This window comes from Phyllobates terribilis, unplaced genomic scaffold, assembly GCF_046119375.1.
Source record: "Phyllobates terribilis strain yellow unplaced genomic scaffold, ASM4611937v1 Scaffold_3__8_contigs__length_932513732, whole genome shotgun sequence".
NCBI lineage: Eukaryota > Metazoa > Chordata > Amphibia > Anura > Dendrobatidae > Phyllobates > Phyllobates terribilis.
Window position 1 is genome coordinate 882,705,528 of NW_027362763.1, and position 25,182 is coordinate 882,730,709.

General features: G+C 41.5%; 1 protein-coding gene across 3 annotated transcripts in view; it reads right to left on the reverse strand.

Moving 5' to 3' along the window:
• MTHFD1L (methylenetetrahydrofolate dehydrogenase (NADP+ dependent) 1 like) overlaps window positions 1-25,182 on the reverse strand; it is a 267,649-nt gene that overhangs the window by 19,552 nt on the left and 222,915 nt on the right. For all 3 annotated transcript variants that reach the window (XM_073672671.1, XM_073672673.1, XM_073672670.1), the window contains one exon: window positions 21,390-21,486. In XM_073672671.1, the coding sequence (XP_073528772.1) occupies window positions 21,397-21,486 (90 nt within the window). In that variant the 3' untranslated portion in view covers window positions 21,390-21,396. The remainder of the gene's footprint in view (window positions 1-21,389; window positions 21,487-25,182) is intronic.

Below are 25,182 nucleotides of genomic sequence, written 5' to 3' on the forward strand. Positions count from 1 at the left end.
CTTAAAAATAATATTCATATCAAAATTTTAAAATCACCAAGAAAAAAACCCATGTAAGGTGGAAAAAAAAACAAAGTATGGATATTCAGAGCTGTTTAAACAGATGTTCAGCAATATGAACCATTCAGACTGAGACAAGTTGTTGATCCCAATAAACAGATAATGCATATATCACCTCCTTTTTGACTGTAGGTCTGATAGAAACTTGTCTTTGTATGCATATTCTATCTTATGCAGAATAGGGGTACAATAATATAATTATGGATCAACAAGTTATATTCCAGGTCATAACACAATGGGACCTAGAAGACCCTAGGATATCCGCTAGGCTGTTCCTGCCTACCAGCGGAGGTTGGCACCCTGAACATATGAGATTTGGCACCCTTGCTCCATGGCAGCTCTCCCTCAGTGACCCTATATGTCCCTGCTTACCTATCTGATAATTGGGAACATCTAATATAGACAGCATAGGTACTATTCTCTAGCGGGAGCTCAGACAAGATATCACAACAAAATATTGATGACTTATCGTTTTAGTAGCACAATGGGCTTAAGACTATCTACTATCAATTTCCACCTCTAATGAATTTGAAACCAGGTCTCCTAATGAACCTATATATGGAAAAACGCATTGAGGCAGAGACAGAGGCAATCATCTCTTATAAGCGACAAACGATAAGTCATCAATATTTTGTTCTGGCATCTTGTCTGAGCTGCCCCCAGAGAGTATTGCCTATGCTGTCCATATTAGATGTTCCCAATTATCAGATGGGTAAGCAGGGGCATACAGGGTGGCTAAGGGAGAGCCGTCATGGAGTGGCATATATTTAGGGTGCCAACGTCCGCTGCTAGGCAGGAACAGCCTAGCGGATATCCTAGTGTCTCCTAGGTCCCGTTGTATTATGACCTGGGATATAACTTGTTGATCCATAATCATATTATAGTACACCTATTCTGCATAAAATAGAAACTTGTCTTTGTAAGCATATTCTATCAGACCTACAGGCAAAAAGGATGGGGATACATGAATTCTGTTTATTGGGATCAACAAGTCATCTTTGTCAGAATGGTTCATATTGATGATATTAAACAGCTTTGAATATCCAGACTTCGTGTTTTCTTACCACCTTGCACAGGGGTTTTTATTGGTGATTTTTAAAATTTGATAATAAATATTGTTTCTAAATACACCCTTATAGATATCCATAATACATGCAACACTATTAAACCTCTACATTGATGATTTGCTAATTTGGACAAGCTCAAAAGACAATCTGCATACTTTCGACGATCACTTCAACCAGTTCCACCAAACCATCAATCTCTCCTTCTACTTCTCAAAGTCTCCAAATACATTTTCTGAACACGACCATATACAAAAGACAATACCATACAAACATCAATTTACATAAACCCACAGTACATCCGGCATATCCTAGTTGGAAAGGCTTCTAACAAATGGATTTCTGACTCACTACATGGACAAACTTCACACCTCCACTAGACTGAGCCATCATTCCATCCACCCCATGCACAAAAAGTCCTCCTGTTCCATCACTTAAAGGTTTGTGCTTGTCTCAACAATTCATTTATAAACTTGCCTGATTAATGAGCCTCTGTGCTCCGGATGCTTGCAAATATTATTTTTCTGGTTAGTCAATGAAGGTCTCACTCCTACAATACTTTTGTCTTTCTTGGGCATAAGAGTATTTACATAGATATTACAAATTATGTAATTTTTTGGGAACAAAATGACAAATCAACGGTCAATAAAACCAAAATTATCAACCAATTGAGGGCAGTATTCCAAATCACCCCTAACATCATAGTTATAAATGCACTCCCCTCCCTCTCCCATGTGCCTGTCAATGGCATCAATGTCGTGTTGCCTCCACACTCTGGCAACAAGAGTCAAGCCATGATGTGGAGGTGTGACCCTCCAAGAATATGCCTCCCTATAACATACTAACATATACTTAGTGTAAACTTGTTCTCATCTGTATAAAGAGTGGGGCACAAATGGTGAAATTGCCAATGCTGGTGTGCTCTGTTGAATGTTAATCAAAATACAATGTTGGGTTGAGTACTAGTGTCACAACAAGATGTCGGGCCCTTTATGCCCTCCTTACGGAGTCCATTTTCGACAGTTTGGTCAGAGGAATGCAAACCAGTAGACAGCGGTAGGTAATTTTGCAGGGCTCCGGAAGTTTGCCTCCTGTTCCTTCTAACAAAAAGGTACAGATATTGGTAAGGTTGCTGAGTTAATGCCCTTCTATGTCCTAACTGACTCTCCTTGGCTAAAACCCAATTGTCCTGGAAGAAGCTGCAAAAGTGATGGCAGTTTTGGATGGGCCATCTTGTAGGAGCTGGACTACCTGTGCAACCTGAATAGACTTAATGTAGTGTTCTTGTCATTACTTGTAGCATGAAGCATTAACAAAACGCAACACCAAGGAAAAATCTGTCAGGAAGGATAACGAGAGCAAAATTGCCTGCGGAAACCACCTGTAAAACCATTAGTTTTTGGAGGCTTGTTTTGCTGTTTCTCCCGTGTTCATGTCACTTTCATTTGCACCAAATCTGGTGAAACTGATTCACAGTTGCTTAAGCTACCTAACTTAACAGGCTGTCATCCTTGATGTTTAATTGACTTGGAGTTATGCTGTGATGCTTAACCCCTTCATGACATTTGACAAGTTTACGTTATGGTTGGGAAGAGGTTCCCGCAAAATGATGTAAATTTACATCACAGCGATCATACGGGCACAGGAGAAGTGCAATCTCCGCCGGGAGCTCGGTTTAAGTGAAAGCAGAGTCTCGGCTGTCACTGCCAGGAACGGTGCCAGCACTGCCCTGGGCCTTTTAACCCCCTAAATGCCGCAACACATAGTGATAGCAGCATTTAGAAGGCAAGGAATGGGCTCCCACTCCCTTCAGATCGGCGCCCCCACCCAGTCATTGTGATTGCCCGATCGTTGTCATCGCAACACGAGGTACTCATGATGACATCTGGGTCACTCAGCTACGGCAAGCCTGTTCGACTATGCTAAGAGCATGGTCTAAGAGGCTTCTGTCAGTGTAGCACTGACCGGTATTATGCATTGCAGTGCTGGTGCATTACAATGCATTATATCAGTGATCAGACTAATAAAAGTTAAAGTCCCATAAAGGGTCTAAGTAAACAGAAGTAAAAAAAAAAAGTGTTCAAATATTTAAAAAAAATAAAATAAGAAATTAAAAAGAAAAACATTAAACCAATAAATAGGTATATTTATGTAAAAACAAACAAAAGAAATACACATTTGGTATCTCCACGTCTAGAACGACCGGACCTATAAAACTGGCATGCTATTTAACGCCTTCAGTGAACTTTGTAAAAAAAAAAAAAACAAAAAACGAAAACGTAGAAAAAAAAAAGTGCTTTTTTATCATAAGACTAAAAAAAAAACCACAATCAGAAAGTCGAATGTAAATAAAAATGGTATAGCTGAAAACGTCATCTAGTCCCACAAAAAAAAAAAAGCCACCACACAGTTCCATCAGCGGAGAAATAAAACTATAGCTCTCAGAATATATCTAGAAAAAAATATTTTTTTATAAAATAGTTTTTATTGTGTAAAGGCGCCAAGACATAAAAAAAATTATATAAATGTGGTACAGCTGTAATCATACTGACCCGAAAAATAAAGCGGTCATCACTTTTACCATATGGTGAACAGCATAAGAAAACCCCCCCAAAACAATGCCTGAATTGCTGTTTTTTGTTGATTCTGTCTCCCAAAAATTGGAATAGAAAGCAATCAAAAATGATACCAATAAAACATCAACACGTCCCATAAAAAACTCCTCTTCACATGACTTCCAGCAGAAATATAGAAAAATTACAGCTCTCAAAATATGGCAATGCAAAAACTTTATTTTGCAAAAAAAAGTGATCATTAGTGTGTGACAGCAGCCAAACAAAACAACTATAAATCTGAGGTATCGCTGTAATCGCTCCAACTCGAAGAACAAAGTTGTCTCATCGCTATTACCACACGAGAAACTGTATAAAAAAATAAATAAAACCAATTCTTCACCTGTTGTTGATTTGTTCATTCTGCCCCAAAAATCGAAGTAAGACTGTTTATTTCTGTTAATGTTGATGATTATGGCTTACAGCCAATGAAAACACCAAAGTCATTATCTCAGTAAATTAGAATACTTGTTAACAACAGCTTGAAAAATGTTTTTAAAATCCAAAATGTTGGCCTACTAAAATGTATGTTACAGTAAATACACTCAATACTTGATCGGGGCTCCTTTTGCATCAATGCGGCGTGGCATGGAGGCGATCAGCCTGTGGCACTGCTAAGGTGTCATGGAAGCCCAGGTTGCTTTGATAGAAGCCTTCAGCTCGTCTGCATTGTTGGGTCTGGTGTCTCATCTTCCTCCTGACAATACCCCATAGATTCTCTATGGGTTTAAGGTCAGGCGAGTTTGCTGGCCAATCAAGCACAGTGATACTGTTGTTTTTAAACCAGGTATTGGTACTTTTGGTAGTGTGGATAGGTGCCAAGTCCTGCTGGAGAATGAAATTTCCATCTCCAAAAAGCTTGTCAGCAGAGGAAAGTATGAAGTGCTCTAAAATTTCCTGGTAGACGGCTGCGCTGACTTTGGTCTTGATAAAACACAGTGGACCTACACCAGCAGATGACATGGCTCCCCAAACCATCACTGATTGTGGAAACTTCACACTAGACCTCAAGCAGCTTGGATTGTGTGCCTCTCCACTCTTCCTCCAGACTCTGGGACCTTGATATCCAAATGAAAATTGGAACTCTGGGACCTTGTGGAGTGTGTCAATGACTGCCCTCTGGACATCAGTCAAGTCAGCAGTCTTCCCCATGATTGTGGAGCCTACTGAAACAGACTAAGGGACATTTTTAAATGCTTAGGAAGCCTTTACAGGTGTTTTTTGTTAATTCTTTTAATTTACTGAGATAATGAATTTTGTCTTTTCATTGGCTGTAAGCCATAATTATCAACATTAACAGAAATAAACACTTGAAATAGATCACTCTGTTTGTAATGACTCTATATAATATGAGTTTCACTTTTTGTATTGAAGAACTGAATAAATAAACTTTTTGATGATATTCTAATTTAGTGAGACGCACCTGTAAGTGCTCAGCGTAGAGAGCAGGATAAATGTGATCCAAAACGTTCCCAATAAAGTTTCAACTCAATCCACAAAAAAAGCAAGTCCCCACTCAGGTCCGTCATTTGTCAATGAAAATATAGGAGGCTTCCACGTTATTGATAGTAAAAAGGCTTTGGAAAAGCGCTATGGCTTCTCACCCCCAAAAGAAATCCAGGGAATTCTGCACTCCCAAATTTAAATGTGTCTTCCTTCTGAACGCTAGTGTGCCTAAACCACATTTATCGTCCACATGTTTGGCATTCCTATAGTGAGGATAGCCCGCTTAATTTACAGATGGATTTCTCCAGAAGCACAAGCTGGGCATAGTGTAATAGGTACTGTAAAGTACTGGGCACTAACCCTGGCAGATTTGCAATTTTCACTCGGCAACATCCACTGCTGCTTGTTTCGGGAAAACACCCATGAAGTCAAAATTAGATCACAAGAGATGGGATTCTGCTCTTCTGGCACTTAACGGCTCTGTATTGGAGTCTGAAAACCATTCTATGATAATTTGTTCTCCGAGAGTCAAATAGCGCTCCGTCCCACCAGAGTCTTGCCGTGTGGCTAAACAGAACTGTACAGCCACAAATTGGGTATTGCAAAGTTCAGCAGAAATTGTGTGACAAATTTTTATGCCATGTTTACCCATTTCCCCTTGAGAAATGAAAAATCTGGGGCTAAAACAAAATTTTGTGGTAAACATCAAATTTTTTCTTTACTAACCAATAGTATAAAATTCAGTGACACTCATGGTGTCAATATGATCACTGCACCCTTAGATGAATTCATTGAGAGGTGTAGCTTGTAAAATAGGGTCACTTATGGGGGGTTGTGCTGTTATGGCACCTCAGGGGCTCTGCTAATGTGATATGGCACCCACAAACCATAACAAGAAAATCTGCACTGTGATATGGCACTCCTCTTCTGAGCTTTCCACTGTGCCTGAAAAGTAGTTCCCTGATTACATGTAGGGTATTGGCGCACTCAGGAGAAATTGCACAACTAACTATGAGGTCCATTTTTTCCTATTAGGCCTTATAAAAGTTAAAAACTTGGAGGCTAAAACAATATTTCAGTGGAAAAAAAGGAAATTATTTTTTTCTTCACTGCCCAATGGTATACAATTCTGTGAGAAACATGTGGTGTCAAAATGCCCACTGCACCCCTAGATGAATTCATTGGGGGTGTAGTTTATAAAATGGGGTCACTTATGGGGGGATGGGAAGTTCTGCCAATGTGACATGGCATCCTCAACCATTCCAGCAAAATCTGAACTCCAATATGGCGCTTCCTTTCTGAGCTTTGCACTGTGCCTCAAAAGTAGTTTTCGACCACATATGGGGTATTGGTGTCAGGAGAAATTGTGCAACAAATTGTATTGTTCATGTTCTGCTATTATCACTTTTGAAAAGTAAACATTTGGGGCCAAAGCAACATTTTAGTGGAAAAAATGGTAATTTTCCATTTACTCAGACTAATACAATTCTGTGAATCGACTGAAGGTTAAAATGCTAGATGAATGCCTCAAAAGGTGCATTTTCCAACATGGGGTCACTTGTGGGGTGGGGTTTCCACTGTTTATTCACATGATGGGCTCTGTAAACGTGATATGGTGTCTGCCACCTTCCATCTATTCCAGCCAAATCTGCGTTCCAAAAGTCAAATGGTGTTCCTTCCTTTCCGAGCCCTGCCATGAGCCAAAACCGTAGTTTTCCATCATGTATGGGTTTATCTGCGTACTCAGGAGAGATTGCAAAACAAATTGTACCATCTATTTTATCCTGTTACCCTTATGAAAATTAAAAATTTGGGGCCAAATCAAAATTTTAATTTTTTTTCTTCCACATTGCTTTCATTCTTGTGAAGCACCAGAAGGGTTAATGAACTTATTGAATGTGGTTTTGGGCACTTTGAGGGGTACTGTTTTTAAAATGATGCCAGTTTAGGATATTTTCTGTCAAAGGCCCCTCAAAGTCACTTCAAATTTGATGTTGTCCCTTTAAAAATTGACTTTGCAACTTTTGTTACAAATTGCTGATCAACTTTTAACCCTTCTAACGTCCTAACAAAAAAAAATTGTTTAAAAAATTATGCTGATGTAGACAAATGGGAAATGTTATTTATTAACTATTTTGTGTGATACAACTACCTGATTTAAGGACATAATAATTAAAAGTTTAAAAAGTGTGACATTTTCAAAATTTTTGCCAAAATTCCGATATTTTCACAAATAAACGCAAAAAATATTTACCACTAACAAAGTACAATGTGTCACGAAAAAACAATCTCAAAATAACTGGGATACGTTAAAGATTTCCAGCGTTATTACCACATAAAGTGACATTGGTCAGAATTGTAAAATTTGGTCTAGTCAGGAAGATGAAAACTGGCTCGGGAGTGAAGGACTTAAAGGGATTTTCTCAGCTACAATTGCTTTCATTAGACAGACTTACTCATGTTAAAAATATTAAACTCTGCTTTTATTTCGGTTCAGCGCAGTTTCCACCACTGCTGCAGTCTTTGCTGAGCGCACAGGTCCAGTCCTCTGTGCACAAGACCTCTGCAGCCAATCACTTATTGACTGTGATGTACATTGCAGTTGTATCGACACTGCTAACAAAGACGAGAACTGCGTCAGAGTCTTAGATCTCGACTTGGGTGACTAAAAACAGATTATTATTTTTTTTTATAACACAGACAAGAAAATTATGGCGAAAAAAATGTTGAGGACTCTATATACAATATTGGCATCAACAAACTTAAGAGGCAACAAATAAATTGAGAAAACTATAATTTCTTTGACAAATTACATAAAATATAAAATGGTATGCAGCATAAATACTGGTCCAAAACCTGCAATGATCTGGTTTCCAACAGCATATAACTAGATCATGCAATAAATTAACCACCACCAGTGGTGTTATTCCATTAAAAAGTATAAACCTGCTTGTGTCAGTTCCAGCCTCCATTATTCTTATAGCTTATTATTGATTCTGGACTTCCCATATATAAAGTACACAAAGTGTAGTCACACATTTGCCTGTAGGGTTAGAGGTTATATTTCTTTTCAGCTTAATGGAGTAAAGAGAAAAAAAAGTCTGTTTTTATAACCATTCTAGACAGGAAAGATTAGTGGAATTCAATATGCACTTTGCCAATCCTTAAGACGGGAAAATGTTTTTACCTTTTGGAAACTTTTTCTCAGAATAGAAATAGTTATAAATGGCAAGTAGCTAGACATCAGAATGGCGTGTGGGATGCAGAAGGCATTAGGTTTTATTTCTCAAGCATCTCAGGCATGCAAGTATTAAACACTGTATAATAAGAGGCCATTATTAAATACCTGAAACTCTTCTGGATAAATGGAAAAAAATTTCCAGAGACATAATCCAAAATCTTAGAAAAGCCTTTCCAGAAGAGTGAAAGCTTTCTCCTGCCCATGGGACGTTGAACTATGTATTCATACCTATTGATTTAGAATGGAATGTTCAATTACACCTATAGGGGATTTTATAAGGGTCCAAAATCTTTGGTTGATATAGTGTCTTTGGAAATTGTAACAAGCTGCTAATGATTTTATTCGTTGTTCCAAATTGCTGACTTTTTGCCTTTTTTTTTAATGTAGCATAAGAACCACATTATGGTGAAATCTATGTGCACAAGTGACAATGCCAATTGTGAATATTGGATGCTCTTGATTTATGGACCCTTAGGTGGCACTGTATAGAAAACAGGCATGATTCGGTTGAGCAGATCACTGCAAGTAAGTTTAAACTCTATCGTGTAAAGAAAAAGCCATACATCAACACAATCCGAAACGCTGCCGTTCACGGGGCCAAAGCTCATTTTAAAAAAATGGTCTGAGGCAAAAATAGAAAACTGTTCTGTTGCCAGATGAATCAAAATGTTAAATTCTTTATAAAAAAAACACAGACCACCCAGCTGGTTATCAGCGCACAATTCCTGCATTTCTGATGGTATGGCGTTGCATTAGTGCCTATGGCATAGGAGCTTACACATCTTGATAGGCTCCATATCAATGCTGAGCATTATATAGAGGTTTTATAAGGACATATGCTCTCATCCAGACAATGTCTATTTCAGAGAAGGCCTTACATACTTCAGCAAAGCAATGCTAATCCACATACTGCATCCATCACAATAGCATGGCTTCGCAGAAGAGGATTTTCGGTGATGAGCTAGCCACCTGAAGACTAGTCCTTTCACCAACAGAAAATATTTGGCACATTATGAACCCCCCCAAAATGTCAGTGACGATCCCAGACTGTTGAGCTTCTAGAATCCTACATCAGACAAGAATGGGTTAACATTCCTCTCCCAAAACTCAAGCAATAGGTCTACTCACTTAAAGATGTGATTAAAATTAGAGGGGATGCCACGCAATGGTTGACATGGTCCTGTCCAAACTTTAAGATGTGTTGCTACCACCAATTTCTACAATAGTTTGTTTTTTCAAATAAAATGGAAAAACGTCTAATCTTCAACTTCTGATCTGAGGTTTGTTGTGAATAAAATATGGATAAAAGATTTTCAACTCATTTCATTCTTGTTTTCTTTACATATCACCACTTCCCAACTTTTTTTTGGAATTGGAGTTGCACATAAAAAAAAAAAAAAGAAAAGAGAGAAAGAAAGATGTCTTCACACGAGACACGTGCGTCCTGTATAGCTACACTCATCTGCGTGTTTTATTAAATGGCTGTACTTCGTTAAGTTGGCCAAAGCAGTGGACCCCTTTATGATATGCATAAGCTCTAACAACATAAAAGAAAGTGGCTGTCCAAATGGCAGTCAATTTAACAGAATATCACTGCTTCCATAGGGGGGGTTGCAAACAACACAGCGACTAAGGCAACTCTATGGTGTCCAATGAGTTTACTGCAACAGAGAATATGCCAAGTGTTTAATTTACCAGGTATTAAAGGAGTTTTACACCATATGTAAATCCAGATATCCAATTTCTTACACATGAAGTGTAAAAGCCGTAACAGTTAAGCTTTTAAATTTAAAGGACATAATAGTAAATTTTATGGAACTTCGTGCATCATTTATAATGTATTAGAAGACTTGCCAAAGCACATTTTTGCTTACTACTCTGTCGACTAATGCTCTTAAAGAACCATGCACAACATAAATGGTTTGAGAAGCATACATTATTACAATGGTACCAACACTTCATCCTACTTCTGCAATTTTATTATTATACTTACAGAAAAAGGTTGGTGTATGTTAACTAAAACCAGAACCAAAAAGAAGATACATTGCTAAAAACAGGCATAGTGTAATGCAACTATTGCATCAGTCTTTCCCATTGTTAGACATTGCAGCTACATTCATCGAAATGGCGCTGACAAAAGAGGGAGGTGGTGGCTCCTTCCAGGCTGGGTGGCATGCAATACACTCAACCGGCTCGCCAATAACTAAAACATTACCAAACAGTTTCTCATTATCCTACAACAGTAAATCTTTGGCAGACCAATATGCAAGCCAGTGTGGCAGTGGAAGCAAAGCACAATATATAAATCTCCACATCAAAGTCAGTTGCCAATTCTTGTATTCATATTGTGACACTGGTGTGCTATTGTGGATTGACTTTATGTTATGTACCGTATTTTTTGGACTATAAGATGCACTTTTTGCCTCCAAAATTTTGGAGGAAAGTGGGGGTGCGTCTTATAGTCCGATATACATAAAATACTGTGGCTGTGGGTGGTAGGGGAAGCGACAGTGGCGGAGTAGTGGTGCACACCTTATTAACCGGCACACTGACTGCAGCGCGGCTCCTGGTAAGTATGGCACCCTGTATCATGTATGGCCCCCCTCATCCCGGTATGCATGGCCCCCTTATCCTGGTATGCATGGCACCCCCTGCTATTAGGGAGAATGAATTGTCACTGCTCCCCATGCACATAGTCCCAGCGTGGGGAGCAATGACTATTCCGGCACAGAGCATGACACAGCGCTGGACGAGAGAGGAGGGGAGTATGAGTGTTTATTTTTTTTCTGTGCAGCGTAACGGGGATCAGGGGATGTCATACCTACCAGGGATCAAGGGGGCCATACCTACCAGGGATCAAGGGGGCCATACCTACCAGGGATCAAGGGGGCCATACCTACCAGGGATCAAGGGGGCCATACATACCAGGGATCAAGGCAGCCATACATACCAGGGATCAAGGCAGCCATACATACCAGGGATCAAGACTGCCATGCATACCAGGGATCAAGACTGCCATGCATACCAGGGATCAAGACTGCCATGCATACCAGGGATCAAGACTGCCATGCATACCAGGGATCAAGACTGCCATGCATACCAGGGATCAAGACTGCCATGCATACCAGGGATCAAGACTGCCATGCATACCAGGGATCAAGACTGCCATGCATACCAGGGATCAAGACTGCTATGCATACCAGGGATCAAGACTGCCATGCATACCAGGGATCAAGACTGCCATACATACCAGGTATCAAGACTGCCATACATACCAGGGATCAAGACTGCCATACATACCAGGGATCAAGACTGCCATACATACCAGGGATCAAGACTGCCATACATACCAGGGATCAAGACTGCCGTACATACCAGGGATCAAGACTGCCATACATACCAGGGATCAAGACTGCCATACATACCAGGAAGAGGGATGAAGGTGCCATACATAGCAAGATGGGTGTGAGGGGGGCCATACATAACAGGATGAAGGGTGCCATACATACCAGGAAGAGGGATGAGGGGGCCATGCATACCAGGATGGGGGATTGGGGTGCCATGCATATCAGGATGGGGATGAGGGCCACGTATAACAGGAAGGAGGGAGCCATATACCAGAATGGGGGATATTAACAGAATTAGGGGACATGACCCCTATAACAGTGTCAGCAGCAGACCACCTCCCCCTTAACAGAGCATCATGACCACATTTTTTGCTTACATTTTTTTTCTATATTCGTCCTCTAAAATCTAGGTGCGTCTAATGGTCCGGTGCGTCTTCGAGTCCAAAAATACGGTAATTCTTGTTCCTGGATTTCACCCTTGGACCGTCTGACCTCCTGGATATGAATTTGGCTATCCCCTTGACTATGCACTCGTCTCTAGTTAAATCAAACTTGCCCAGGTCGCTTCCCTAAACTTGCTTCACCATGCAGCAGTTACTCCTTGAACATAACCCAGGGGACCCTCGCAGTCCCCACCTCTTCAACCTCTTTTCGGCAAGCAGTTACCGAACACATGGCAAATAATATTTCCAGATTTATAGTTTGCTTGCAATGGCTTCTCTTACATTATAGTACGAGTAGGAAACCAAGTTCTAGTTTCTTTGCGGATGGTGGACCAGGGAAAGCAAATTGTAGAGTAAAGAAATTAAATGATGTCCTTATTCTTAAGATAACTAGTCGAGTCTATTTGATTACTAACAGATTACAAAAATTGAAGCCTGGAATGTAAGATCTTTGTCCAATGTGCCTGGATACTATCGCTTTATAACCTACTTTGAACAGTTTCTAATTGCTTATTAGCAAAGCCCCCATAGACTTTAGATAGCTGTCGAGTGAACGATGGTTCGGCTGCCAGCAGTCTTGCCAGACTCTCCCTTTTACCGGAGCGCTCACTCGGCCTGACAAGAAGCCTTTGACTCTAGGCACTGAGCCTTTGGCATTCTAGATTACGCAAATGTGATGGTTTTTGTATTGTTGCATTAAGAAAACCATATATTTTTTAAAATAATCAGTTGTTGTACCCAATATGATTTTTTTTTCCAAATAAGTTGTCATTTTTAATGGCTCAATTTTTGGCTAAATATACTGTACCTCTTTGATTGACTTTTAATACTCTGAGGAGGAATGGAATAACTAACAGAAATTCTGCAATTTTTTTACATTTTAAATTTTGTGCCATTCATGAAGTACCATACATGACTCAAGTTTATTCTTTGGGTTGGTATAATTACAGAGATACCAAATATAATTATATAATCACCACATTTATTTAAAATTCTAATTTTTTTTGATTTACCACTTTACAAGTATAGCACTTTTCATGGAATCCAGCAACAATAAAATCCCCCTCCCCACGCAAAGCCATAACTTTAATTTGTATGCAGAACAAGTCAAGTTTTTATTAGAACTATTTTGGAGTTGAGATAAATAATTGATTCAATCTTATTTTTCTGGAGGGGAATAAAAATAAATCTGCCCCCTTTTTTTTTAAATTTTTTTTTTCATTGTTCATCAAACGGGTAGTCATGATTGTGTTGATGACATTTAGTGTGAATGAACCAGAGAAACAAGCTATTGCCAATCTGCTATACATAGCCTTAGCACAGAATTTATATGGAGGGTTAATACTCTTATTGAAATGGAAAAAGGTGTGTGCACACTAAACAGAAGATGCATAACTATGGAAAATATGGTCTCCCTGGTTGGTTGCGCCACAATTAACCTCATGCCAGTGCCCTGAGTTTGTGTGGTGCCCATACAGTGACAGAAGCAGTCCCCTTCCTCTGTCTAACCACTTGTATGCTGCAGCGATCGCATTTTTAAAATTTTACATGTGGCATTTATGTGGTAATAACTCTGGAACGCCTCAACGATTCTGAAAACTGTTTTTTCGTGACACGTTGTACTTCGTGTTAGTGGTAAATTTTGGTTGATATGATTTGCGTTTATTTTTTGAAAATATCGACAATTTGACAAAAAAAATTTCCTTAACACCTTTACCCTCGAAGGCTGTTTGCACGTTAATGACCAGGCCAATTTTTACAGTTCTTAGCACTGTCACTTTATAAGGTGGTAACTCTGGATCAACGGAACCCACTGATTCTGAGAATGTTTTTTCGCGACATATTGTATTTCATGTTAGTGATAAATTTTATTTGATAGGACTGGTGTTTATTTGTGAAAAAATTGGAAATTTGGCAACAATTTAGAAAATTTCGCAATTTTCAAACTTTGAATTTGCCACATAAAATAGTTAAAAAACAACATTTCCCACATGTCTACTTTACATCAGCACAATTTTGCAATTTTTTTTTTGTTAGGAAGTTATAAGGGTTAAAAGTTGACTAGCGATTTCAAATTTTTCCAAAAAAATTTACAAAACCATTTTTTTTTTAGGGACCACATCACATGTTAGGCTATGGGTTGAACTAGATGGACTTAGTTTTCCTTCAACATTAAAAACTATGTTACTATGTTACATTTGAAGTGACTTTGAGAGGCCTCTATGGCAAAGTACCCAAAAGTGACACCATTCTAAAAACTGCACCCCTCAAGGTGCTGAAGACCACATTCATAAGTTTATTAACCCTTCAGGTGCTTCACAGGAATATTTGGAATGTGGAAGAAAACAATGAACATTTAACTTTTTTTTCACAGAAATGTTACTTTAAACCCAATTTTTTTTATTTTCACAAGGTTAACAGGAAAAAATGGACCCCAAAATTTGTTATGCAATTTCTCCTGAGCACGCAGATGACCCATATGTGGGGGAAAATGTCAGGGTTCGGAATCGAAGGAGAGCCATTTGACTTTTTGAATGTAAAATTTGCTTGAATAATTAGGAAACCGCCATGTTGCGTTTGGGGAGCCCTTGATATGCCTAAACAGTGGAAACCCCCCACAAGTGACCCCATTTTGAAAATTAGACCCCTTAAAGAACTTATCTAGATGTGTGGTGAGCACTTTATAAACTTTTGTGAAACACTTGGGGTTCAAAGTAGAGTCGTGAAAATAAAAAATCACTTTTATTCCACAAAAATGATCTTTTAGCCCCAAATGTTTTATTTTCACAAGGGTAACAGGAGAAACTGGACCCCAAAAGTTGTTGTGCAATTTCTCCCGAGTACGCCGATACCCCATATGTGGGAGAAAACTACTGTTTGGGTGCACGTCCTGGCTCAGAAGGGAAGGAGTGACATTTTGGAATGCAGACTTTGAAGGAATCGTTTGCAGGCGTCACGTCGCGTTTGCAAAGCCTCTAATGTGCCTAAACAGTGGAAATGCTCAACAAGTGCCCCCTTTTTGGAAACTAAACCCCCCAATGAATTTATCTAGATGTGTGGTGGGCACCTTGAACCCCCGGGTGCTTCACAGCAAATTATAAAGTGGACTTCTGAAAATAAAAAAATATCAATTTTTCTACAAAAATGTTATTTCAGCCAAATAAAAATTATTTTCACAATGGTAACAGGAGAAAGTGGACCCCAATATTTGTTGCGCAATTTCTCCTGAGCATGAAGATACCCCATATGTGGTCGAAAACTACTTTTGAGGCACAGTGCAAAATCCTTATACTCACCTGTCCGAAGATGCCCCCCGTTGTAATCCACCTGACCGCTTATGCAGAGGAGCCGGGGAGAATGACTCGCTGCAGCGAGCCCCGGAGCTGCGCTGAGCTCAGTGAGTGACAGGACGCCACTCGCTGAGCGCAGCTCCGAGGCCCGCTCGCTGGAGCGAGTCATTCTCCCCGGCTCCTCGTTGTTAGCAGTCAGATGGGTTACAGTGGGGGACATCTTCGGGCAGGTGAGTATAAGGATTTTATTAATTTTATTCTTATTTTACACCAGGACACAGCGGGAGCAGAAGAATACTACTCTCATCATTGTCCCATGCTTGCAGAGCAAACAGTTGACAATCATGAGGGCAGCGTTCAGCACCCGGCGCTTGGGAACAGCCCTAACTGTACTGCTGATTGCCAGGCGCCAGTACGTGTGCTCCTGATGTGGCAGACGGTTGCCACACGTATGTCACATAGGTGCACACGGACACACATCTCCGATACGTTTTTTTTTCCGGTACCAGAAATATCAGGACGTGTGAAACCGGCCTCTGTTTAGCGGTGTCCTTTTCTTCATAGGGTCACAAAACTGTGGCTGACTGCACTTTTATGCACGCCTAATAAAAAGACGGACAGTATGGGATCACAGGCCAGACAGCTTCCACAGTGCCTCCATCTGCTGCTGGAGTTCTGTCTGAATTACATATTTCAGAGATTTACATGGAAACCCTGGTGTAAGCGCTCAGCGCAGAGCTCAAGGTAAATGTGCATTGAGCCTACTTCGATCTTTGGTTGGTTTTATTTGTTTTTTATGCCGTTCCTCGTGCGGTTTAGTGATTAGATGACTATTCTTCGGGTCGGTGCGATTACAGCAATACCAGATTTATATCGGGTTTTTAGGTTTGGCAACTGCCATACAGTAAAAGATGTATTTTTTTTGCAAAGACTAGTTTTTGCATCGCCATATTTTGAGAGCTATAATTTATCCATATCTCGGCTGACCGTTATGTAAAGGTTTGTTTTTTTGCAGGACAAGTTGCCGATTTTATTGGTACCATTTTTAGCACGTGACATTTTTTGATCGCTTTCTAGTCCGATTTTAGGGAGGCAGAATACACAAAAACCAACAATTCAGGATTTTTTTTTTATGCCGTTCTGCACGTAGTAAAATTGATAAGGCAGCTTTATTCTTCTGGTCAGTACTTTTACAGACATCCTACATTTATATAGTTTATGTTTTGGCAGTGTTATACAAAAACTATTTAATAGAAAAAATATATTTTTTTGCATTGCTTTATTCTGACTATAAGGCTATGTGCACACGATGCAGAAATGCTCTGGATTTTTCCTGAGCGTTTCTGCACCTCCCTGGCAGAAAAAACGCATGCCTATTTTACATGCGTTTTTTCTGCCAGGGACAAGCGTTTATCAAGCGTTTTTAGCATACGATTGCGTATGCTTTTGTCAAGCGCTTTTCCAAGCGAATTTAGCATCACTTGGAAAAGTGCGGATTTGCATTGCAGCAAATGGCAGACCTATTACAAGCGATTTTAATGCATTTTCGCGGCGTTTTCGCATTGAAAATACGTTGCAAAAATGCATTAAAATCGCTTCGTGTGCACATAGCCTGACTTGTATTTTTGGACTCATGGAGCTGTATGGCAGCTTTTTGCGAGACAATATGACGTACCAGCGGTACCATTTTTATTCACATTCGTCTTTTTGATTGCGTTTTATTCCACTTTTTGTTCGGCGGTATGATAAAGCACCGTTTTTTTACTTTGTTTTTAATTTTTTTTACAGTGTTCACTAAAGGGATTAACTAGTGGGACCATTTTATAGGTCAGGTCGTTCCGGACCAGGCAATAAAAAAAAATGTGTACTTTTATTGTTTATTTATTTTTTCACAATATTTATTTATAGGTACAATATATGTACATATTTTTTTTTTATTATTTAATTTTTTTAAAAATATTTTTAAAACTTTTGTTTTGACTTAGTCCCACTATGGAACTTTCACTTTCTGCAGACTGTTCGCCATTATAAGGTATAGCAGTACAGGATCACTGCTATACCTTGCAATCTGACAGCCCTGCAGACACAAGCTAGTTTGATCATGCACTGCGCACGATCAAACTAACTTGCTGGCGCCTGGTGACAAGGATGTCGGCATGACGACATCGGGTCACCATGGCAACAATCTGGACCCTGCGATGACGTTGTGGGGTCTCCAATCCAAGAGCAGAGGGGCTACTGTCCCTCTGATCGCTTGATAAATGCTACGATCGCAGCATTTAAGGGGTTAAAGTGCCGGGAGCGGTGCTGGCACTGCTCCTAGCACTGAGTGCCGGGTGTCAGCTGTCAGAATCAGCTGACACCCAGTGGCGATCGTGCCCGCACAACTTCTGTGCGGGCACAATCGCTTTGCCGTAATAATATGTACCTGGTCCATAAGGCCCAGGGCACAGGGATGTATTATTATGTAGCATGTCAGAAAAGTGTTAAATCTGGTGGTTATACTACACAAAATAGTTAATAAATAAAATTTTGTTAGGAAGTTGGAAAATTGCTGATAAACTTTTAACCCTTCTAACAAAATTTACAAAACTTTTTTTTTTAGGGACCACATCACATTTGAAGTGACTTTGAGGGGCTATGTGATACAAAATACTCAAAAAGTGACACCATTTTAAAACCTGCACCCCTCAAAACCACATTCAAGAAATATATTAAACTCTTTAGGTACATCACAGGAATTAAAACAATGTGGAAGGAGAAAATTTAAATTTTACTTTTTCCCCACAAAAATGTTGACTCTTGGAGAACAAATTTTCGTAGAATAGTTTGCGGACTCCATATACGGAGCCTAATAGTTCCAGAAGAGCAAAATCCCCCTTAATTGACCCCAGGTTCGAAATTGCACCCCTCTGGGATGTAGTTATGATTTTGACTCCATGGGTGTTTTCCAGAAATAAGCAGCAATGGATGTTGTGGAGTGAAAATGCAAATCTGCCACTTTAGTGCCCATACATTGTAGTGCCCATACATTGTAGTGCCCGTACATTATGCCCAGCTCGTGCTTCTGGAGACATGTATCCCATAAATGAAGCGGGCTCTCATCGTTATTCATATTGCCGATTGTAAGCTCTTATGAGCAGGGTTGTCATTATTTTTGCTTTAATTGTAGACTGTGAGCCCTCGCGGGCAGGGTCCTCGCTCTTCCTGTACCAGTCTCTGTCACGTTTTGCTCAAGATTATTGTAATTGTTTCCGTATGTATATCTTTTTTTCACATGTAAAGCGCCATGAAATAAATGGCGCTATAACAATAAATAATAATAATTATTGTATTATCTTTAGCTATGTTACTTATGACTGTTGTATATGGACCACTGAACTGTAAAGCGCTGCGGAATATGTTGGCGCTACATAAATAAAGATTATTATCGTTACAGTAATACCAAACATGTGGATGCTCACTGCCATTTAGGCACTCTGTGGGGCTCAGGAGGAGAGAGGGCATTTGGATTTGGGAGTGCAGATTTAGCTTGATTTCTTTTAGTGGGAGCCACGTCACTTTTCCAGAGTGTTTGTGCTACCAGTATTGTGGAAGCCCGCTATATTTCGGTTAACAGATGACAGACCTGAGTGGGGACTTTATTTTTGTGAGTTGAGTAGGAGTTTTCATTGGTGGAATTTTAGGGTACAGAACATTTTGGATCAGTTCACATTTATCCTGTGCTCTACGCCGAGAACTTACATCAGGGTTTTTATACAAATCTACAAGATATGTGAATTGGATGAAACCCCAGAGGGATCCATTAAACAACGAGGCAGCAGAGTTACTCTGGACTCTGTGTGGCCTTTGCTCGGCGGTATCCGGCTTTCAAGAGGTGCACAAAACTGTGGCTGACTACGCTTTTATGTACGCCAAAAAAGACGGACACTGCTGGATCATAGTCAAGACTGCGTCCACAGTGTTTCCATCTGCCTCAGTATAGGGAATCTTCAGCCTGGTTCATCAATCTTCAGGCATTGTCTGGGACGTAATATCTTTCTCTAATATCTTTATATTTCAATGACTTTGCAGCTATCAAACACTTATCAGGGTCACAATATGGGAATTTCTGAAAAGCAAAATACTTCACATCCTTGCAGTGCTAAAAAGGTGTTGGAGCTATACTCACTCCAACTTAAAAGTTTCTGGGATTCATTTTATGGCACTGGTGAGGACCAAGAAATACACAGGCATGCGAGTTAAGATTCTAAAAAGAAAATCTGAAGTGTATGTTTATTTATACCCTTCATGGATATAGGTGTACCATGCATAAACTTACAAGATAGCAAACAGCAGAATACATAGGAGCTAAGTAAAAACACTCCCTACATCCACCCAGTTAAGTCACACCTTGGCGAGTCTTTTTTTCAATGTGATCTTGTGAGAATTACCATATCCTATAAGATTTGGCAGACCTGAAGACTTTAAACTTCTCTCTACTCTAACAAAAGGTAAAGATTTGGATTTCCTAGACTATATTGCAACCTAACCTGCTCCAATATGATCACAAACATGTCCACAATCTCGATCTCTCACCCTTAATACTCACAAAAATGTAATAAATGTACTATTTTTTTCCTCAAAAGTGAAAATACAGCATATGGAAAAAATTGTAAAGGTTATAGCAGTTGGCACTTAAGGGACATGTTATAAGCTAAGGATTTAGTCAATGGCTATTGCAGCCGCATGTGATGCCATTCCAGCCTGCTATTCACATTAAGATTTACATCACAGTGAATACGTTAGCCTGTTAGCAAGAAATCTCATTTAGTCTCCTATGAAACTGGTACTTAATGACAGAGTTTCACTGTTGCGCCAATTTCCATTTCTAAGTACTTAGAAGTTATGAAGGCAGGATGCCATTTTGCTTTGAATAATATGAATGGGATTCAGAGGAGGTTACCCAACTCGGTTAAAAGAACAATATTCTTTTGATAAGATTAATGAACAAAAATTATTAAAGGGAATCTGTCACCCCCTGGAACTTTTCTGACCTCTAACATGGGCATACAAGTGATAGAAATGTGAATCTATACTTACCTCTATGCCTCATATTAGAGGTCTTGTGGCTCTGAAATTGCTTTTTATTTCTTCTGGATTATCAGGTGTAACTATCCGGGGGATGGGAAGAAATCCCGCCGACTGTTTAAATTAAAATATTTCCCCCCTCCCCTGCACGTCAGTGTCCTGTGACGTGCAGTCTTTATGGCCAGATCCTGCACACTCTGACTTCCCGGCACCTGCGCACTAGATCCCTCCTCTACAATGGTACATAGACGGCAGGGTGAAGTGAGCAGGCGCGTGATCTGACCATAAAGACTGCACGTCACAGGGCACTGTGACGTGCAGGGGAGGGGGGAAATATTTTAATTATAACAGTAGACGGGATTTGTTTGGGGACGGGAACACATGATAACCCAGAAAAAATAAAAAGCAATTTCACAGCCACAAGACCTCTAATATGAGGCATACAGGTAGGTATAGATTCAAATTTCTATCACCTGTATGGCCATATTAGAGGTCAGAAAACTGCCAGGGGGTGACAGTTTCCCTTTAAGAATCCTCAAATCTACTGTTAACAGAAATATATTGAGCTGTAAGGAGAGTGACTGAATAATATCCTACAGTGTACCATTCAGAACACCAACATAGAGGATGTTGCCATGCTAAAGAACCTTAGTACTTTTGGGGATTTTTCATCTCTGTTGGAATAAATGCTATAGCTTAGACTTGATGGAGTTACAATACTAAAGAAAACAGAATGGAGTTGAAAAAAAAATTCTGTCATTAAATTCATCCCTTAACTTCTGAATTGAAAAAATTAAAATAAATAAAATACTTTACCTGTGGCTTAAAACAATCCTTTTACTTCCTCAGTATCAGGATCAAGATCAATGTCGTAGAAACAAGGCCTTGTAGGTAGCCCTGGCATGGTACTCATCTGTGGGGGAAAAAAATACATTTTTATTTCTACTGATCTGTAACAGTGCCCATATTATTCTGTAGGCTCATATCGGATTCCTGTTTGCGTAATTTTATACAGATGTAAATAATGGTATTTTTTGTTCTCTTATGACTCCACAAGAGAAAAAGTGTGGCCTATCCTGCAGCATACACCAGCAGACTATGGTTAATCCAGCAGCAAAGTATAAATGGAAAGGCTTAGCTGGGTGGAGAGTATACAGTCAAACGCTCACATACGTGGGTGGAAAGGATCTCGTTACCATTTAAAACAATAGTGCTAAAAATGGCAGAGGATGTAGAGTTGGTTTGTGGGTGAGGTGGTACAAACATTTTCTATGAGAACCAGGAGTTATTCCTATATATTTTTAATGGGGTATTCCACATTTTATCAAGTGATTACATTTTGCACAGCAGCATCTACTAATATGCCATCACTTTATAAAATGGGAATCCTGCTTTAAGAATCTGCAGCAACCACAATAAAGGAACTTTCCCCACCACAGAAAGTGACATGCCTTTCGATCCGCTTGAACCAGGACACACGAAAGGTAAGAAAAGTGTAGATTTAGTGGGTGTTCAGTATTAATTGAATGATTTGTGAAAACACAACCAATTCAAAGTTCAATTCACTTTTTTTTTTTACTTTTACCCCTTCACGACCTTGGGATTTTTAGTTTTTACGTTTCTGTTTTTGCTCCCTTTTTCCCAAAGCAATAACTTTTTTATTTTTTGGTCAGTATAGCCATGTGAGGGCTTGTTTTTTGTGGGATGAGTTGTACTTTTGAACGACACCATTGATTTTACTATATAGTGTACTGGAAAACAGGAAAAAAATTTCCAAGTGAGGTGGAATTGCAAAAAAAAAAAGTGCAATTCCACAATTATATTTTTGGGTTGTTTTTTCTTTACCCTGTTCACTAAATGCTAAAACTGACTTACCATTATGATTCTCCAGGTCAGTTCGAGTTTCCAGACACCAAATATGTATAGGTTCTTGTGGCACCCCAGGGGTCTGGTTCCCACAGTAATAGCAATATTACGTCTGTGAGCAGGTGGGAGGTTTCCTGGTCAGACATCCTATGCATGCCACACCTCCTGCCCAGTCCTGGGAGGGGAAGAACTTCCCCTATATAAAGCTGGGGCTGAGGCAGGGTTAGTGAGTAGAGTAGAGTGAGAGAACACAGACAGAGACACAGTCTGGTCTGTAGTGGAGCAGCTTTAGGAACAAGAAAGATCAGGAGCTCTGTGGGAGCTGTGCTAAAAAGAGATCAGGGGCTGGAAGCTGTAGAGCTCGCCCTGATTGAAGAGTTCTTACCGGACCCGGGGTCCGAGGCTGTGGGGACTAATCCTTACCCAGCAGCAGAAACCGCCCGGCACGGGATTTCAGGTCCTCTGGCCAAGAAACCCGAAGGCATGGTAACACGCAAGGGACCAGCACCGCGACGTGGAGCGGAAGTTACCAAAAGGCCCCGAGTCACCGGCCATACGGGTGAGCACCACACGGTACACTCAGGGACGTGGGCTACTTTTACCCGCCTCTAGCAAGGTAGCCAGAAGAGTACGATTAGTTGGGGAGGCCTACAACTCCGCCTGGCCAGGGGAGATCCCATCAGCTCACGGACTGACTAGGCCCCGATCGCTAGCCAGTACTCCGGGAGGGTCTACCTTGTCACCAGTAAAGACCCAAAACTACACCGCACCGTCTCTGAGTGGTTCCTGCTACCCCCCTTCAAACACGTCGGCTGCCCTGAGGCCATACCCCTCCCGTTGGGGGTTATACCATCCCCGCTGCACAACCGTATCACCGGCCTCAGCGGTCTGCCCTGCAGCGGCGGTCTCATGACCGCATTCAACGGGTGGCGTAGTCGAACATTCTAAACATCTACTGCTAAATACTGCCGCTCAGTTTGACTCCCTGGGCACGGACCGGGTCACCGCCACGAGGACTACTACCCCCAACAGATCCGGCTCCGGGTATTCCCCGCGTGTGCAACGCTGCACCACAGCACAGGCCCAGGGGCGCGTCAACTTTGGCGTAGTCGGCAGGATTACGTGACCGCAACCACCGGGTACTGCGTGCCTGAAAAAGGGACTTTTAAACTTACCTGTGGTGAAGATTCCCGCCATCCGGCGCCATCTTCTGCCTTCTTCCCGCCATTCGTGAAGTTTTCCCGCCATCCGGCGCCATCTTCTGCCTTCTTCCCGCCATCCGTGGAGTTTTCCCGCCGTTGGACGCCATCTTGAAGACGCCGTGCGGGAAGAAGAGGGGCGTGGACTCCGAAAAGCCGCGAGAACTGAAGCCCCGCCTCACGTCCGGACGTTGCGTAAGGTCCTGGAAGGAGCCCAGCAGACGCCGACGTCATAGGAGCGCGACGGAAGGTCCTCGACCCTGACGATCCACTGCGGAGCCGCGGCCTACGGAAGAGGATCATCGCAAGGTAGGCCACGGTCCACTAGGGGGGAGGAGGATGTCGGATACGGAGGAGAGCTTCACTGCCACAGCCACCGCCAGCGCCGCCGCGGTCATGCCTTTCACCATGCCCTATATCCCGGGGGCAGCCTGGCTACCCCAGTACTCAGGGGAGTCACATACCCTGAATGACTTTAGAGAAAAGCTGGATAGCCTCTTCCAGGTGTACCCCCTCACAGAAGAGCAAAAAGTGAGCATCCTGGTGGCCCAACTAACCGGGGCAGCCCAAAGGGAGGTAAAGTCCTGGCCACCTGGGAGGAGAACTGTCGCAGGGATATTAACCCGGCTGAAGGACACCTTTGATACCCGCACCTCAGCCGAGATTAAGCTTAGATTCTACGGGTGCAAACAGCAAGCACATGAGAATATAAGGGACTATGCACTAAACCTACAAGAGGCCCTGAGAGCCATTAAGCAGACCGACCCTGACGGCGTGAGAAACGAGGACAGGCTGTTGACCGAACAATTTATAGAGGGACTATATTGCAATGCCCACCGAACCCAGTTGCGGGCAATGGCCTTACAGGATCCTCATCTGGACTTTGCACAGTTCAAGGACAGAGCCATCCGGGTGCTCCGAGAACCGGCACCGGGTGGCGTGGTGACCCACAGGCGCCCTGCTACCGCTTACCACCAGGAGGCGGCGCCCTTGTCGGCAGGGCCTGTGGGAGCTGACGCGCAGGCTTTGAACAATGACCCGGCTCCAGACTTGCACCATCAGGTCCAAGAGCTAGCTAAAAGCGTTGCTGCGCTAACCCGAACTGTGCAGTCTTTACAGGTTTCTGCTCCAGGGAAGATCCAGCTGGCATCCGGACCGGAGGACATCCCGTGGCGTCGACCAAGGAGGACTCCACCGGCCAGAGGAAGACCCAGCGACCGATACAACGAGGACGGACAACCCATCTGCCGCCGCTGCAATCAACCCGGACATATGGCAAGGTACTGTCCGTTAAACTGGCACAACCTGGGGTAGAGGGCCAACCCCCAGGAATAAGATCACCAGGCCCATCGAACTGGCGTGACAAATACGTGGGAGGACGTCCAGTCTTGCCTGTGGTACTGGATGGTATTCCTATGAGTGCCCTACTTGACACCGGGTCACAGGTCACCACCATCCCGTACGTGCTCTTTAAGCAGTACTGGAATGACTCGGATATAACCCGCTACCCTGACGACGACTTGAGTATCATCGCCAGCAATGGT